General features: G+C 40.4%; 1 protein-coding gene across 1 annotated transcript in view; it reads right to left on the reverse strand.

The window, feature by feature from the left end:
• tmc3 (transmembrane channel like 3) overlaps positions 1-18,447 on the reverse strand; it is a 49,847-nt gene that overhangs the window by 24,022 nt on the left and 7,378 nt on the right. The window contains exons 3-9 of the mRNA XM_022742160.1: positions 13,184-13,259; positions 8,787-8,868; positions 8,162-8,268; positions 3,779-3,877; positions 3,324-3,466; positions 1,987-2,134; positions 1,766-1,809 (exon numbers count right to left, since the gene is read on the reverse strand). Coding sequence (XP_022597881.1) covers positions 1,766-1,809; positions 1,987-2,134; positions 3,324-3,466; positions 3,779-3,877; positions 8,162-8,268; positions 8,787-8,868; positions 13,184-13,259 — 699 coding nt within the window. The remainder of the gene's footprint in view (positions 1-1,765; positions 1,810-1,986; positions 2,135-3,323; positions 3,467-3,778; positions 3,878-8,161; positions 8,269-8,786; positions 8,869-13,183; positions 13,260-18,447) is intronic.

Below are 18,447 nucleotides of genomic sequence, written 5' to 3' on the forward strand. Positions count from 1 at the left end.
ATTCCCTTGAAGAGTTCTTGAGATATTGCGTTCACAAGGCCAAAATCATGATTTGTGAGGTCACTTTAACCGTGACCTTTGACCTTTAGCCACCAAAATCTAATCAGTTTGTCCTTTAGTCCTAGTGAATGTTTGTGCCGAATTTGAAGAAGTTGTGTCGAGGCGTTACTGAGATATTGTGTCCACGAGAACATGACCAACGGACAACCTGAAAAAAACATGACTCTGGCTCTGACTGTCGCAGGCGTGGACGAATATAAAAAAGTGAATTTGTATAAAAAAAACATATTCAGTGGCAAGAAAAAGTAAGTGAACTCTTTGGAATTACCTCCATTTATGTATAAACTTGTCCTTAAATATGGTCTGATCTTTATCCAAGTTACAGTTATGAACAAACACAATCTATGTTAACTAATAACACACAAATCTTAGTTTTGTTCTTGTCCACATTGAAAACATCATTCAAACATTCACAGTGTGGCAGTAAAAAGTCTGTGAGCCCCTCGACTAATGACATCAGCAGAAGCTGAGTCAGGAGTTATCAGAGTCCAGTCAATGAAAGAAGATCGGGGGTGTGTGTTAGACACTTTACACTCACACAAGAGTAGTTGATTAGCACGAAGCTGAAAGTGTCACAGAGTCGTCTCAAAGAGTTTAGATCTTCATCAGTCCACGGTCACACAAACTGTCTGTAGCTGGAGATGACTCAGCTCTGTGGCTCCTCTCCCTAGAAGTGACGTCCAGCTGAGAAGACTCCAAAAGCTCAACACAGATGATCAGTAACGTTAACAAAGAAGCTCGGAGTTACAGCTGAAGGCTTCAAGGAATCATTGGAGCTGGTTAACATCTCTGCTCATGAGTCGAGCACTCACACATCATGGGGCATGTTGTCCTGCCGCAGACACCACAGAGGAAGCTGCTGCTCTCCAAAAACACATTGTTGCACCCCTGAAGTTTATAAAGAGCATCTTTACGCTCCACAGTGCTACTGGGAAAATGTTTCATGGACTGATGACAGCAGGACAGCAGGACAATGACCCAAAACATCAGGGTAAGTCCACCTTCTGGAGTGGGTCAGTCAGAGACCAGACCTTAACCCAGTAGTGATACTGTGGACTGAGCTCAGAGAGCTGCTCACACCAGACACGAGAATCTGAGCGGAAGCAGCTCTTTAAAGAAGAACGGTCCAAACCTCCTCCTGAACACTGAGCAGCTCTGATCAGCTGCTACTGGAAGCTCTGCTTTGATGTTATTGGAGCCAAATGAGGTTCAACCAGTTATTAAATCCAAGGTTCACTTACTTTTTCCACCAGCACAGTGAATGCTGAAATAGTTTAAAACACACACACATACACAACAAAAAAAAAAAAACTGGTTAAAAAAATTGTGGATATTAAATAATGAGACTATGAAAGTGGAACCAGCATTAGACTCATTATCTTATAGCCTCACCTCGTATGACAAAGCGATACAGTGACAGCTGAGATATGAAGGGGGATACAAGGCACTCATTTATCTCATTTTAATATCTTCTGACACTCCAGTGATTTACTGTCTGCTTCTATAACTTATGTCAGGATCAGTAAACATCACTGTGTATAGACTGTAGAGATTTCACATGCAGCCTATTGTAAAACAGCTGGATATGAAAACAAGCACGGAGGATTGTGGAGTCACTGTTTGGTTGTTTCAGCTGACACAACAGGAGGAACACTGATCACTAACATGCACAGAAACAAGCAATACACATAGCAAATACACCTACAAACTGGTATCCTTCTTCTTTTCCTGCTCCTCGACAATGGCTTCCTGTGCAGAAAAACATTCGGAATCACATGTAAGTGATTCTGATCTAAATTATTCTGTGCATGAAAAGTGTTGGAGATACATGAATACAGAAATGCAAAAACATAAAGGGTGATTAGAGCTACATGGAAGTGTAATGGATATGTACAGTCCATTGCTTGTGTAGTGTGTGTCTCTGACCCTGATGTTGTTGACGATGGCGGCTCCCTTGCTCTCCGCAGCTTCTGGGTTTCCTATCAGATAATCCCAGGCACAGAAAACCCTCCAGCAGAACGTGAAGTTCTCATCAGAGGCGCTGGCCAGACTCAGACGGGAGTTCTTGGCCATTCTGCAACAGAATTATTATTTAGGACATATATTAAAACATTAAATAACAACATGTTAAGGATAGTGATGTTGTTGTTGTTGTTGTGATGATGTCAATTATTCAGTCAGTCAACCAGTCCAACACTTTGGCTCAGAACAAGATTCTGAACAAATCCTGGCCAGATTTCCATGGACTTTGTGGATATTTATGATCCTAATAAATGATTTTGTGACCTTTCCTCTGGCACCATCATCAATACACATTTCCATATATAGAGTGAGTTCAGGACCACAGCTTGAGGTGATTCTAGTTTTACAGAATAAGCAGTAGACAGAAGACAGCAAGGGCTGGTTGCAGAAAACACCTTAAGTTTTCTACTTATGTAAAACACTTAAGGTTTAATTTCTCCTTAGCTGGCGCGGGGGGGGCGGGGGGGGGGGGGGGGGGTTACTTAAAGGTGTCGCACAGAATCTCTTAAAAAGGTTTCCTTAGTTAAGGAAAAAAGTTAAGACATTTGCAGCAGTGAAAGAGATTGTACAGCGGTAAAATTCTACTGTTTCCATGGAGACTGTTGAGCTGTGGAAAGTAGAGGGATCATTCAGACAAATCGAAAACTGACTGAAGGTCAATAGAGTCAGTTCCTTATTGTCAGGTGTCCATTGGGTTCGTCCACTCTTCTCGGGATGTGTTCATCCTCTTCATTTATCACCATCGACTCAGTCATGTTGCAGTAAAGACAGAGTCAGAGGAACCTTTAGTTTTCGTTTTCTTTTTCTTACGAAAAGGAGAAAACCTTAAATATTCAAGTGAAATTTTACAGAAACCTTAAGGAGAAGACTTAAGGGTGTTTTGATTTTAAGAAAACCTTAACTCAAACTTTGTTTCATCAGAAATTCTTATAAGCTAATAAAAGAGCTCAAAGTCTGTGATCAGCTCAGATCTACAGAATTTTATTACAGAAAGATCCAGTGAAAATGTCTGTTGTATGTAAATGTATGAATGTATAATTGATTTTACTCCTTAATTTTGCTGTTTGAAATGCAGGTGTGACCAGGCCATTAGACTGTGTCACCTTTCAATGAGCTGTAGTATAGTTATTGTCTTAAACAGATGTGATCTGAAAACCTGACGAACCTCAAGCATTACATCATAATATTACATCATCTAATCATTATCACATCAGTGTAAGTTGAAAAGGAATAATGATTACTTTCTTAACAGGATGATGAAACTGTAGGCAAAGACCGCCATCCCAACCAGGAAGTAGGCGAGAGGCAAACGGTACCCGGCGCTGCCAATTTTCCTCACCCTGCCATAGTAACCATAGAATAACACAGAGTACTGCAGGTAGCCCTGTGGAGATCAAACACATACAACACATGTTCTCAGCAAACACTGGGATGTACAGCACATGATGACATGACAAGGAAATCACCTACATCTAGAGTAACATAGGACTAACGTAGGGATTCGATAATGACAATAATGATTATCTTTACAAGCCAGCAGTATTATTCTGACTCTAAAGTTACATAACTTGTAGAAGAAGATGAGGTTAAATTGGCCCTGGAGTAGAGGTCTGGAGGCAATAAAGTATGATGGAATAATGGTCCATTGTGTCTGTGAGTCATTTGCTATTGACAGAAGAAGGAAAGAGAGGCTTGCCCCAAGAGACCAGATGGTGTCCAGGTCCTGCGCTGAAGCCAGATGCTCCTTGGGGATAGTTTTACTCCTCGTCGTTCCAAACGGAGCTCCAGCCAGCAGCTACTTCACACAAACACATGGACAAATTAGACGTGTTATTATGGTAAATGGACTTGCACTTATATAGCGCTTTTCTAGTCTTACTGACCACTCAAAGCGCTTTACAATACTTGCCACATTCACTCACATTCATACAGTCACAGTCAAACACTGATGGAACAGCCATCAGGCATCAGGGCCAATGTGGGCTTCAGTATCTTGGGACTTCTTGTGGACTTCAACATGTGGCCTGGAGGAGCCGGAGATCGAACCACTGACCTTCTAATTAGTAGACGACCCGCTCTACGTCCTGAGCCACAGCCGTTATGATGACAACAATACATCAAAAAAACCTTTTACAGACTGTACGTGCCGGGAAAGAAACACGAAGACAGTTTTTTTTTTTTATCTAATAAATAATAATAATAATAATAATAATAAAAGGGGTAAACAGCTAGCACACCTAACTGGCTGTATCTGGCTGGGCAGAAGGATAAACAGTAATTTGTCAATAATAACCCATAATTATGTAATTTTCTCAAAAACCACAAACTGTTGTTGTTATGTTTTGGTTTGTCTGTCAGTAGTTCCCAACCTGTGGTCCGGGGCCCACTGGGGGCCACAAAGGTATTGCAAGTGGGCCGACAAATCATTTACAAAACAGTACAATTTCAGTGAAAAGATGTCATTATAAAAAATAAATAATATTTTTAAATGTTTTAAAACGAAATGATCTTTAAAAGCATTAAAAACTGTTCTCTCCTATTAAGGCTCATCATTGTGATAAGACAATGATAGGAACTCTAACATTGTCCCAGTCTGATTTTGCACTAAAAGATTACATCCATGGCAAAAACTGGAGAATCAACATGGACAGCTGGTTAGTAACAGGAGTTTTCAGTTCAGTCCTGAATGTTCAATCATTGTCACAAAAAAAAAAAGTGCTCTGTAAACAATTTATTTGGTCTCTGTATTGTTACGGGGCCAACATTTTTAAGATTTTCAAATGGGCCATGAGTTGGACAAGGTTGGGAACCAGTGCTGTAGGTGTGTTTGTGAACACTGGACAGAGCCAGGGTAGAGTAGCCTGGGTTTCCCTCTGATTCCAGGCGTTATGCTGAGTTAGGCCTGCTAGGCTAACCACATCCTGACTCCAGCTTTCACACACACCCATGAAATTGATATTGATCGTCTCATCTCAGTCTCAAAAATAAAGAAAATAAGCCTGGTTCTCAAAATGTTTGAAAATGAAGCTCATAAGACAAATCAAATCATGTTGTTTGTCCATACTCCCCTGGTTAGGGTTAGAGAAAAATTATGGTTTGGCGAGGCAATAATACTACATCTAGTAGCACTACTACTACTACTAATAATAATAATTATAATATTAATATTAATACTAATATATATATAATATATAAGATATATATATATAGTAATATATATATATATATAATATAGTATATAATTATTATAATTCTATATATATATATAATTATAATAATATAATAATAACAAAGGACCATCATCATCATGGTGACAATGATAATAAGGAACAACCAAGGCCATTGTTCAAGGAAACTGACACTGACTTTCTGTCATATTATATTCACCCATCCACCTCAACCTCCTCCCTCTGTGGACTTAGTTGCTCTGCAGTAACATCACACGGGGCTCGACATTTATAATGAATATGGCCATTAGAGGGCACAGTTACTTGAATGTAAAGTTTTACTCTTGTTTCTTGGGAGAACAGTCTTCAGAGCCAAATATGTCACGACTGGTTGCAAAACACACCACAGGGACAACAATCTCAACTATGAAATCATTTTAGCTGAAATGATAACCTATAGCCTCCCTCATTGTTGACTGCCCAACTCTTTTTAAATGGCTTGCTGATGGTCAGTGGTATGAATTCATGTTTCAAAAGTCATCTAGAATCTAGAAGAGAACACTTGATGCAGATTGACTTATCTGCCATGAACAAATTCACTAAACACACTAACTCCAGACATACAGTGTTAATTGTATATAGTGCAAATTTTATGATACATACAATAAATGTAAAAATAAATGTAGAAACATATAAATAAATGTAAATATAAATATATAAGCTAGTCAATAAATAGATAAAAGAAAAGCTATATAAATGAATAAATAAATGACTAAATAACTAAATAAATAAATAAATAGCTTTTGACAAATGAAAACATGACATTTTATTTATTTCAGACATCCTTTATTTTATAATTTCACATTTATTTATTTCCAGACACTCTTACTTTTACACATTTATTTCCCAGCATGGTTATCCCACAGTTTCAGCTGGGAAATAAATGTGGCATAAGGAAGTAAAAGTCTCTATAAACAAATAAATAAATGTGGAATTACAAAATAAAAGTCCCCTGAGATAAATAAAAATGTCATTTTTAAAATGAAAAGCCATTTTATTATGTTCATTTATTTTTTGTCATTTGTATCTGTATTTATATAAATTGACTCACTTATACTGTATAATTATATTTGCTTTTATTTATATATTTCTACATGCATTACCTTATTTATGTATTTCAGGATTTATTTAACAGCTGTATTTATGTATTTGTGTATCTATCTATTTATTATATACATGGTATTCCAGAATATTAAATTGTGTGTAATGCAATGGATAAATGTGAATACAATGTTTGATTGTTTATTGTTTATTGCCTCTGACTTAAAGAGCATGGTGTATCTATAGTGTTTGCCTAACAGCAGGTAAACTTAAGTCACAGAGTAATATCTGAAGCGGACCGACCCTCCGTCTCATCCTCCGTCATATAATTGGTCACATGAAACGGGCACACAGATCAAATCTGACACAACATCCATGATGTTGGAGGATATTACTCAATAAGCAGAGGTGAGACAAAGGTTGGACGTATGAGAGGAGACAGTGGAAGGTTAGTCCCAACAAATGATGGAGGGAGAGAGAGATGGGAATGATAGGATGTCATGTCTGGGGGAAATTGCTTGTGTCTGCATGTCAGTGACAAACATAAATCCAACAGCACCCTCCTCCTCTGCCTTTTGTTCTCGGCCACAATTTCTACTTTAACTGCCTGAGCTGAAGTAGCTGAGAATCACCTGATTGTAAAGGATCCTCTGATCAGATGAACATATGAAAAACACATTTACAGAGGTGAAGTCAAGAAAGAATAAGGATTAAATATATAAGAGAACATTACAGCGTAAAAGAAAGGGGCCTAAAAATTCTTCATTTAAGATAAATTAGTTTGTAAATTAGTGTGTATGACCAATAACTTGCACAATTTATCTTTGTATTGTATCTTTGTATATATATATATATATATATATATATATATATACTGTATATATACTCAGTATCAGCAGATACTAAATATTAAAAGAGTCGGAGTGCGATTAGGAGCAAAAAAACAGGATGCGGTCATCCCTAGTTATGGGTTTATGTCCTTTTGCTGAAATGACTTTTTTTGGGAGAGCAACACAGAGCCTTTTATTTATTTTTCCCTCACCCCAGATTTTTTTTTTATTTTATTTCAGCCTTACTTTACCCATGAATAAAAATAATAAGAAAAATGAAAAACGGTTTGCATAGTTATGACGTCTTAGCGTGTGATGTGGTACATAAAGGTTTGCTCTGCTATATGAGAGAGAGAGATGCAGAGCAGAGATAATTTCTCAGCTAACAGGACCAATATGTCAGTTTTTCCAAACACACAATATGTGTATCTGTGTGGATATTAGTGATGAATACTTCCTGCTCACAGCTTCCTCCCTCTCTCCTGTGCATCAAAATCAGGCTTGAATTTACAGACACATCACAACAAACCTGGCTATGTGATGCTGTAGCTAGAGAGCCTCATCTGATCTGATGAATCTTTAGTTTTATTATTTGGACTCTGTGGGTGCCGTGTCCTTCAGTGTAGCTGTGAGCTGCAGTCAGTTCATTTATTCAGTGGCTGCAATGAGCATGTATTTAACACATCTGTATTCAAGCTGGAATAATAATTAATTTGGGAATTACTAATACCCTGTCTCATGTGTGCACTGGTGGGTATGAGGAAAAGAATAATTTCATGCAAAAATGTTTACTTTTAAATCATTTATGCTTTGCATCTTTTCACTGTTAATGTATGTTAATAGAGTTGTAATATTTTTTTATTTTCATTTTAGCAAAAGGCTGCAACATTACAATGTGAACATTTTGAAGGGGTCTGAACACTTTGTAAATGCACTGTATACGAACACTTGTATAGTGAACAGTGTCAGAGACTTGCTGACCTCTGGCAGGACAATGAAGGCTCCAGTCATGATGGTGAGGACGATGTTGATCCCAAACAACCAGCGCAGGAAGATGAAGTAGGAGGCTACTCCCGACCCAAAGTGACCTCACAAAGACAGAGAAAAACATCTGACTAAGAGTGACTCACAAACATGGATTTAATATGTTTCAAACACTTCATTCACAAACACTAATGTAGTGGTACACAACCAATATTAACGAATATCAATTAGATTTTCAGACAACCACTCCACCAACCAACCAAGTTACAGGAAATATGGTCACAGTCTCTCCGTCCTGAGTTACAGCTTTGAATAATGGCTAGAAGGGTTTTTGCAGAACATTATGATGTCACACTGAAGACCTTTGACCTTTGACCACCAAAATCTAATCAGTTCATAAGTCCTAAGGAATGTTTGTGCCAGGTATTATTGAGATTACACATTCACAAAAGCTTGGATTTAACTTTCTTTGCCCTAAAAAGCTCATTTACACAACATGCATATTAATGATGACAGTAGGAGGATTTGCTACGTCACTGGGTATAACACTTTACAAACAAAATAAATCAGAGTACTTTGTCAGTGACTTTGATTGACTCCGTGAAACAAAAACACAACTCACTTTCGATCTTTTTGATCCTCACTTCCCAGGGAATGAACAGAACCACGACGTTGTAAAGCACACGGGAGAGTTTCTTCAGCAGCTGCAGGGGAAACAATTGCATCTCAATCATTGCCACAACAGTATTTGGCTAATGCAAGGTCTTTGATAATTAAATCATTCTTTTTACAAAGCACTTTTCAAGCTAATCACTGCATCATGAAAAACTAAAACACAAGAGCACAACTGAGCAGGACATAAACATCTATTCAGTGACTCATTCTGAATCATATAATCTAATATGGACGAGCAGGGACATCACAGGAAAAGTAATAACGCATTTCCTCATTTCATGTTTTAATAGACATTAAAAATAGAATGTAAAAAGAATTTATGAATGAATCATCAATAAATGATTCAGATTTAATTTACAAGTTTCTTTTCCTTTTCCTATTAGCTAATAAATTAGCTTCTCCGTTTAGCAATCAGAGAGCATGTTACATCCCATGACTGTTTACCTGTTTTTACAGCACTGAAGGTCCAGAGTGTCACAGAGAGGCTAAAAGGAGAAGCTAAATGACTAAGCTCATTGATTAGCTAATAGGAAAAGCAGCTGGAAAAAGAGAATGGAAATTGAAAAGGGAATCCAGGTATGTATTCCCATTATGAAAATGCCTTTTCAAATAGTTTTTCACATTCTATTATTTATTTATGAATTAATAAAACTTTTTATAAATGGTTTATTTCATGAGAGTTTTATGCTTTCCTGTAAATCCATTTTTAAATGGATTTATTGATGGATTCATTCATTCATAAATTCTTTTTACAATTCCTATTTTTAATGTCTATTAAAATATGAAATTAAGGAATACTTTATTACATTTTCTGTGACATCCTGGTCTTCCATAACCTCATGCAATATAGTCTTGCAACAATGTAAAAAGCTGTGACAGCGGTTTACAACAATTTAAGATGCTCACATTTGTTTCTGCACCTGAGCCTGCACCTTCTGATCTTTTCATCTCATTTCAGAAAGAAAGCAAATATGTGTTTGCCAAAATGGTGAACTATCCCTAGAAACAGTATTTGTTATTTCTTTTTAATCTTTTTATTACAAGCTACTATTACCTGCTGCTTGTAGTTTGTGTTTTTATTCATTCCTGTTATTCAATCATCTGCACCCATGCACCCCTTTATGAATGGACATTATTAAATGATGCAGGTGTAAATATTCAGTCACTGGGCTGAATACTACTGTTTCAACATTTTTAAGATTACAGTGTAAACTCATGTTATTACCCTGATTCTTCTGGAACCAGTCACAGCAGATTGCTCCCATTAAAACAAACTGTCTAAACGATGCAGCTTTACAGTCCATAAGATGGTAAATGAAACCAGCTCATCCTTTCAGTGGGAACAATTCAGAGGGATATGAGCCATGTGGAGAAGGTGGCGAAAAACAATAAACGCTGCTTCTGCCTTTTCCATAGACATAGCTGTCATTTACATGAGTTCTTTGTCGAGTAAATTTAAATCATAGGTGTTTCAAGTGTCTGAGCAAACAGCCAGTGTATGGTGTTATTTTTGTTCCTCATTCCTGAGCAGTGGGACTTTCTGAGCACAGACAAATACAAACCAAATACAAGCCATACAAACACACATATTACACAGTATTGATGTCTGTCACTCAGTTTTAGTCAGTTGTTCTCTCACAGGTCTCTGCTCTGTGTGCAGACTGATAGCTGCGAGTTCCCTCACACTGTCTCCCCTGCACTCTCAACATGTCTGCTCTGGCCGCGCTCAACTCTGCTGCACGCTCGCTCAACATTGCACAGGAGTTCAATGTGTCACAAAACCAGCCAATCACAGACTTCGTCATCCGGATTGGCTGTTTCGTCACCAATCAGGTCGCTAGTATCGTAATTATCAGGAGTTCAGTTTGTGAGTATTTTTTTTATTGAATTATGTGACAGAAATGCCTATTTCATTTAGTGTATTATCGTGCTGTCAAGGGTTCGAATTAAAGGGGGGAATGGGGTCTGATTAGGGGCTCTCCACTACATATTGCACTTTCCACTCCACTACATTTATTTTGCAGCTTTAGTTAAACAAGCAACGTACTGTAAGGACTGTAACACCTCAGTTCCTTGAAGCACTCACCTCTGCTGTACTGGGTTCACATTCGCCCCAGAGAAAAGGTCGACCCCCTGATCGTCATTGTGCGATTCAAACCCTGAATTCAACTAGCAAAAATAATTTGCGTGTTGGCAAAAGTAATTTGTCTGTCCTCACTTCGCGCTCAGAGATGAGGCACAAAAATATCACCATACCAGTGCTGTTGTTTTTGACTTTATTTTATTACATCTCTGATAAACTGTTAGTGTTAAAACACAGCTTATATGACTGCAATACACTACCACAATTCAATTTCGTAGCTACATATCCATGTAGTCCACATGAGAACTGAAACCATGTGACTCTGAAGCTTTTCACATCGTATGTTGTGATGAAAGATAAAATCAGAAGTGAGATGGTGGTGATTAATCAAGATAAGGTCAGCTGGACCAATGATTCTGATTTTCAATTAACTGGGAGCCAAACTGTAGCTTTAATACATCATCATCACACTGCTTGATTAAAGACAATTTATTCTAATGGTGCTTGAGCAGCCTGAACATTTTAATTAAACTGGGCTATAACAACAGGCTATAAATTCACTCATGCTGCTGTGCTACAGCTGCACAGCTCTCTCTCTCTCTCTCTCTCTCTCTCTCTCGCTCTCTCCACCTGGCTTCCTCTCTGTACATGTGTGTATGTAATACAGAGACAGCATAGTTGGATAAAGTTATCTGCAGTGTGTTCGTGTGTTCAACTCACAGGAGGAGAAAAGCTGTGTTAAAATCAGTACTCAGCAGCCTGTACAAAAGAAATCCAACATGTTTTATTATTCTGGCCCTGATCGAGTTACTGCAGTGCAGTGAAATAACACAAAGAGCTCCTCTCAGCATACAGTCAGACAGATTAATTAGAGTTATGGCTGTACAGTACAGAGCACATATTTCACTGAGAGGATCTCAGGTCAGTTAGAGCGGTGCCATCTTTATTTTACTTTTCTGTAGCACCATTGTTACAACCATGATTCTCTGTGTTCTGATCCATCTTTGTCCTGTTATCCACAATCTGTCTCTCTGGCTGCTTGAGTCTTGGTCACCACTTGACAGGACATAACCACTATGCTCAATAGATCTACGAAAACCTGAAGAATACAAGAAATATTCTTCTTATTGAAGAAACGATAATGATTGGCGGCTGCTCAATCAGGGCATCCCTAGAGATTAGTGATTGTTCCTCAAGGCTAGCCAGCCCGTAACCTAGAGCCTCTCCCTGCATGTTGCAATGGATGTGAAAGTGGGACCTAGACTCACCTGGGTGCATGTAGCCTTTCCTATGTGTGTGTGTGTGTGTGTGTGGGGGGGGGGGGGGCAAGCCAAGTCATTTTCCAAAAGTAAGGTAATACCCTTCACAGGTAATTCAGCCACCACTCCCACCTCAGCAGTTTCCACCTGTCCTTGGACTGAATTTAAACCAATGAGATCACACGCCACAGCGGGGCTGGCTTTTGCTCTTGGTCTCCCTTTTTTGCAGAGCTGGACAACAAGATTTAATGTGACCAGGTTTACGACAATAATGACAGATGAACGCTTGTGTTGTCGCCCACCATTAGGAGAGTTCACAGGTGGATATCAAGCACCACTATTCTTATCACTGTGCCGTTTCTCAGAACCCTCTGTCCTTTCACCCTGACCACTGGACTTGTCACACCATGAATCCTTATGAAAGAGAACATTGTTCAAGGCTGCTGAGGCTGCTAATAACTCAGTTTTAACAGTCAGGTCATTCAAGTATGTCTGCATGACCGTGGGCTGGCTCTGTTTGAACTGCTCCAACACCATCAACTCACGCAGCTCTTTAAAGTCATGCACATCACTAGCTCTTGTTGTCATGCATAGTCCAAATGAGTGTGTCCCGGTTGTATTCTCTCAGTATTCGAACGTATATGCTTTTAGCGCTGCTTGAGGAACCACACCATAATCATCAGTGTGACTGAGCTCTAGAGCAACATAAGCTTCCTGGGCCTTCCTTCTGATCCGTCTGCTAGTCTCTGGTCCTGGTCTCAACAGACTCCTCATCTGAGTCTGAGTCTGACTGAGGCTCAAACATGTGGCTGAACTTTCACCTGTCCACCTGGAGCAAGCAGGTGGTGGGCGGGGCTAAGGGCCTGATCCAGATTTCTCAGTCAGGAAGTAAGAGGAGATGAGACTTTTTATGTGGGAAAACCATGTTGAACAAAATATGAATCAAAGCAGAGGATGTCTGGAGAAACTTTGAATGACAGTGAATGGTAGTTCTGTACGTACATCAGCTCCTGCGGTCTGGTAGCCTCTGGTTCTGGTCAGTCGGCCCTCATACTTCAGAACAATCTCTCTGGCCTGCCTGGGAAACAAACACACACAGGTGGAAGCTCACTAAGAGCTTTTACTCACATACTGGACTTCCTCTATTCACTGTTATTATTCATTTTTATAAACACACTTTAAAGAAAGAATGATGAGTGGTGGTCCGAATGTGATTGGACAGTCCAAGGTGTCCATGATGGGTGAAGTTGAGATCAGGACAACCCTAATGTTCTCTCCTCCACCAAGTCCATTGTTTTCAAACAAACAAATGAACAAGGTCAATTATTATGATGAGCTCTTACATTTTACTGCGAATAATTTAATACTAAAACTAAATCACTTAGACCTTCCATTGTGTTACTACAATTTGTACCTATACAGTAACTGACCATAATATGTCTTCAACCACAACTATAGAAAAACACTGCAAGCCACAGGTCACTCTCTCTCTGTCTCTCTCTCTCTCCCTCTCTCTGTCTCTCTCTCTCTCTCTCTCTCTCGGAATTAAAGCAAAAAATAACTTGTTCATTGCCCAATTGTGACAATTTTATTAAGTCATGTAGATGGAATGAATAGCAGCAGAAAAAAATAGAGAAAAAGCCATCTGAGGCTTTTGAAGTTAAAAGCATTGAACAAGTGCATTCCAGCCAGGTTAATCACTTTCCCCTGTCTTCCCATTGTCCCCTGGAAACACTGCTGTTGTGTTGTGATGAAGATGTTATCTGAATTTGTCTGTTTGCATGTGTTTGCTAAAGTTGCAGTGTGTTGACCTCTCAGGGCCATCGTACCTTGCAGTACCAATATTAAAGAACTGAGAGAGCATATCCTTTAAGGGAAAAATCTTAGTTTTTGCAAGGACATCATTTCAAGTAATAGTTAAATATTTTGGGAAAAATACTGACATAAATGAAATGAGACAGATATAAATCTCATGTATGTGTGTTAAACACAAAAGCAGCATCAGGATGTAGTTAGTCCATCTTGGCAACTTGGCAAGCTCAAAAATACACCTTCATCCAAAGCAAGGCTAAACACATCCTGAGTCCAGCTTGATACACACAGGCATGAGATTTTGAGCATGACGGTCCATTCTTGACCTGGGAAACGATATTTGATTTGTGATCTTCAGACCAAATCTTGACTCTCATGATGCCACCTGAGCCAGATCCACCCAGTGGTGAAGATTGTAAGATGCATTTGAAGGCTATGAAAATCTTTGAGTTGAGGTTATTTACACTGATAAAACTGATTAAGATCTCTTCATCTCGCTTTCAGAAAGAAAGCAAATGATTGTTTCCTAAAATGCTGAACTATCCCTTTAAAGCAATATTTCTGCTTGGACTGTGCTGTGTGTTCTGCATGTTCATTTTCATATTTTGTCAGTTTCCATTGTTTTACATGTTGCTATTATCTGCTGCTTGTTATTATTTGCACTCTTGCACCATTAAATGTCATTCTGTCCACCTCTTGTAGATAAAGATGGTGGCTGTTGTTAATCTGTGTCTTCAAAAATGTTTACTTTTTATATATACCACATATACTGTCATTGGGCTGAATACTACTGTTTTAAGATTTTTAAGATCACAGTGTAAACCAGTGTTATTCACCTGATTCTCTGGAACCAGTCGAAGCATTGCTCTCATTAAAATAGTCTTTTTTCATTTCCAGTTCTNCGGTGGTCCGGCCGATTCCTGTTCCTCGTTCTGTGCCGGCGGTCCGGCCGAATCCTGTCCAGTCGGCGGTCCAGCTGACTCCTGACTCTGGTTCCCAGTCAGTGGTCCGGCCGATCCCTGCTCCTCGTTTCCTGCCCATGGTCCGGCCGATTCCTGCTCCTCGTTCCCTGCCAGTGGTCCGGCCGAATCCTGTCCCTCTTGTCCAGTCGGCGGTCCAGCTGACTTCTGACTCTGGTTCCCAGTCAGTGGTCCGGCCGATCCCTGACTCTGTGCCGCCTCTGGTGGTCCCTGACTTTGTGCCGCTTCCGGTAGCCCCTGACTCTGTGCCGCCTTCGGTGGCCCCTGACTCTGTGCCGCCTATGGTGGTCCCTGACTTTGTGCCGCCTCCAGTGGTCCGGCCGATCCCTGTTCCTCGTTTCCTGGCGGCGGTTCAGCTGACTCCTGCCCCTGGGACCAAGTCGTCTCCGGTTCGACCTCCGGAGAAACCCCGTCTTCGCCGCAGGCCTCCTGCTCGACCTCCAGAGGGGCGACGCCATCCTCCGTCGCGACCCCCTGAGTTGCCCTGAATCAGAAGATGCTAGCCCCTGAATCCCTCCTCCCGCCCGAGTTGTGTTTTGGTTGAGGGTCGTCTGGGATTCGACCCTTAAGGGGGGGATTCTGTCAGGTTTTGTTATGGCAGACACCTTTTGTTAGTTTTGTTTTGAAATTTTTGCACTTCCTGTTTTATTTTATAATAAGGTTTCCTTGTGTGTCTGCGTTTTTGCTTCTTGTCTTGGTCTCGTTTCTGTGTAGTAATTGTCTGCCCCGCCCTAATGTGTTTCACCTGTGTTTAATCACCCTTGCCTCCCTTGTCTATATAGTCTTTGTGCTCCCCTTTGTCATGGTCAGATCGTCTGTTGTTTTTTTCCTGTTGTCGGTTCTGCTGTTGTTTAACGACTATAGTTACCTGTTTTTTCCCTGTTGTTATTCGCCGTTGTTTTCTCCCTTGTTGTTAATGCCTGTTCATGCCACGTTCTTGTCACGTTCATGTCACGTCACGTACGTTCAAGTCTGGATTTTGTTAAATAAACCTGCCTGCACCGTCTCCCACGCGTTGGCTGCATCTGGGTCCAACTTACCTCGTAAAACCTGACAAAGTGCATTCCAGCCAGGTTAATCACTTTCCCCTGTCTTCCCATTGTCCCCTGGAAACACTGCTGTTGTGTTGTGATGAAGATGTTATCTGAATTTGTCTGTTTGCATGTGTTTGCTAAAGTTGCAGTGTGTTGACCTCTCAGGGCCATCGTACCTTGCAGTACCAATATTAAAGAACTGAGAGAGCATATCCTTTAAGGGAAAAATCTTAGTTTTTGCAAGGACATCATTTCAAGTAATAGTTAAATATTTTGGGAAAAATACTGACATAAATGAAATGAGACAGATATAAATCTCATGTATGTGTGTTAAACACAAAAGCAGCATCAGGATGTAGTTAGTCCATCTTGGCAACTTGGCAAGCTCAAAAATACACCTTCATCCAAAGCAAGGCTAAACACATCCTGAGTCCAGCTTGATACACACAGGCATGAGATTTTGAGCATGACGGTCCATTCTTGACCTGGGAAACGATATTTGATTTGTGATCTTCAGACCAAATCTTGACTCTCATGATGCCACCTGAGCCAGATCCACCCAGTGGTGAAGACTGTAAGATGCATTTGAAGGCTATGAAAATCTTTGAGTTGAGGTTATTTACACTGATAAAACTGATTAAGATCTCTTCATCTCGCTTTCAGAAAGAAAGCAAATGATTGTTTCCTAAAATGCTGAACTATCCCTTTAAAGCAATATTTCTGCTTGGACTGTGCTGTGTGTTCTGCATGTTCATTTTCATATTTTGTCAGTTTCCATTGTTTTACATGTTGCTATTATCTGCTGCTTGTTATTATTTGCACTCTTGCACCATTAAATGTCATTCTGTCCACCTCTTGTAGATAAAGATGGTGGCTGTTGTTAATCTGTGTCTTCAAAAATGTTTACTTTTTATATATACCACATATACTGTCATTGGGCTGAATACTACTGTTTTAAGATTTTTAAGATCACAGTGTAAACCAGTGTTATTCACCTGATTCTCTGGAACCAGTCGAAGCATTGCTCTCATGAAAATAGTCTTTTTTCATTTCCAGTTCTCTTTATTCTATGAAGATCCGATGACCCCAAGTTACATCACTGATGATGTGTCTAAGTTGCATCGAGAGATGTTTGTTAAAACCAGCTTAATTGGGTCGAGCCAGTGACTTCTGGTAACAGGCAGGATGATGACCATGAAGAGTATGGTGACAGCTGGAGAGACAGTAACCAGGGCAGTGAAGGTTAGCACCCCAAACTGCAGCTCCCGTGAGGGAAAACCCAAGCAAAGCTACAGAAAGCCTCAATGAGTTATACCCCCAGGGGTGACTGAGGGGGTGGGGGGGTGCGCATCAGCATTGCTGCTGAGAGATTTGGCACAAAGAAGCAATGGTCGACCAGAAGTGCAGGGGAGCCTAACAGATGGGAGGCGAAGATCAGCCAGCTGTGGCAGAAGCTTAGACTGCTAGTCAGTATAAGCAGGCGTGGGAGGAGGACAAGGTTGGTCTGGCAGAGCTCTGTAACATCATGAGAAGGAAACTCACCACGCTGCAGCAAGCTGAATGGTATAGGAGGAGAGGCAGGGAGAGAGCCAGGAAGCATACAGCCTTCATTGCGAATCTGTTCTGATTCACAAAGAAAATTCTCAGGCAAAAACAAAGTGGCCAACTTGCCTGCTCACAAGTTGAGGTTGACAAGTACCTCAGCTCCACCTACAGTGACAGTGCAAGGCAGCAAGACCTTGGACCATGCAGAATGTTAATAGCCCTAACTCTAACCCTAAAAACCCTAACCTCTGCATTTAACATCAAGGAGCCAACCCTGAAAGAAGTTGAGGAGGTTGTCAGAGCTGCGAGAACCAGCTCAGCCCCAGGTCCCAACGGAGTGTTATATGTTGTCTACAAGAGGTGCCCCAGACTCGTGCAGCAACTATGGAAGATCCTCAAGGTCATCTGGAGGAGGGGGAAGGTGGCTCAGCAGTGGTGATACACAAAGGGTGTTTGGATTCCAAAGAAGGAGAACGCAAGTACCGTCGAGCAGTTCAGAATCATCTCACTCCTCAGCGTTGAGGGTAAAATACGACTACATCTGTAACAGGCTGCAGATGGATCCTCCAAGCCCTAGACCATCTCATCACCTGGGCCTGATGGAGTTCAAGCTATCAAAGTCCCGGTCCCTGGTTGTGAGAAAGGGGAAGGTTACAGACAAGTTCTGATTTTGCTAGGAGGCGCCCAGATTCCATCAGTCAGAGAGAAGCCAATCTAGAGCTTGGGCAAGGTGTTCAACTGCACCCTGAGGGACACTGCATCAATCCATGCAACCAACAGCAAGTTGGAAACCTGGCTCTCATAGAACAGGTCTACCAGGCAAATTCAAAGCTTGGATATACCAACATGGTATGTTTCCTTGACTTCTCTGGCCTCTACTGGTATTTGATGTCCC

The sequence above is a fragment of the Seriola dumerili genome, unplaced genomic scaffold (genome assembly GCF_002260705.1).
Source record: "Seriola dumerili isolate Sdu_G_001 unplaced genomic scaffold, Sdu_1.0 BDQW01000003.1, whole genome shotgun sequence".
NCBI classification, from domain to species: domain Eukaryota; kingdom Metazoa; phylum Chordata; class Actinopteri; order Carangiformes; family Carangidae; genus Seriola; species Seriola dumerili.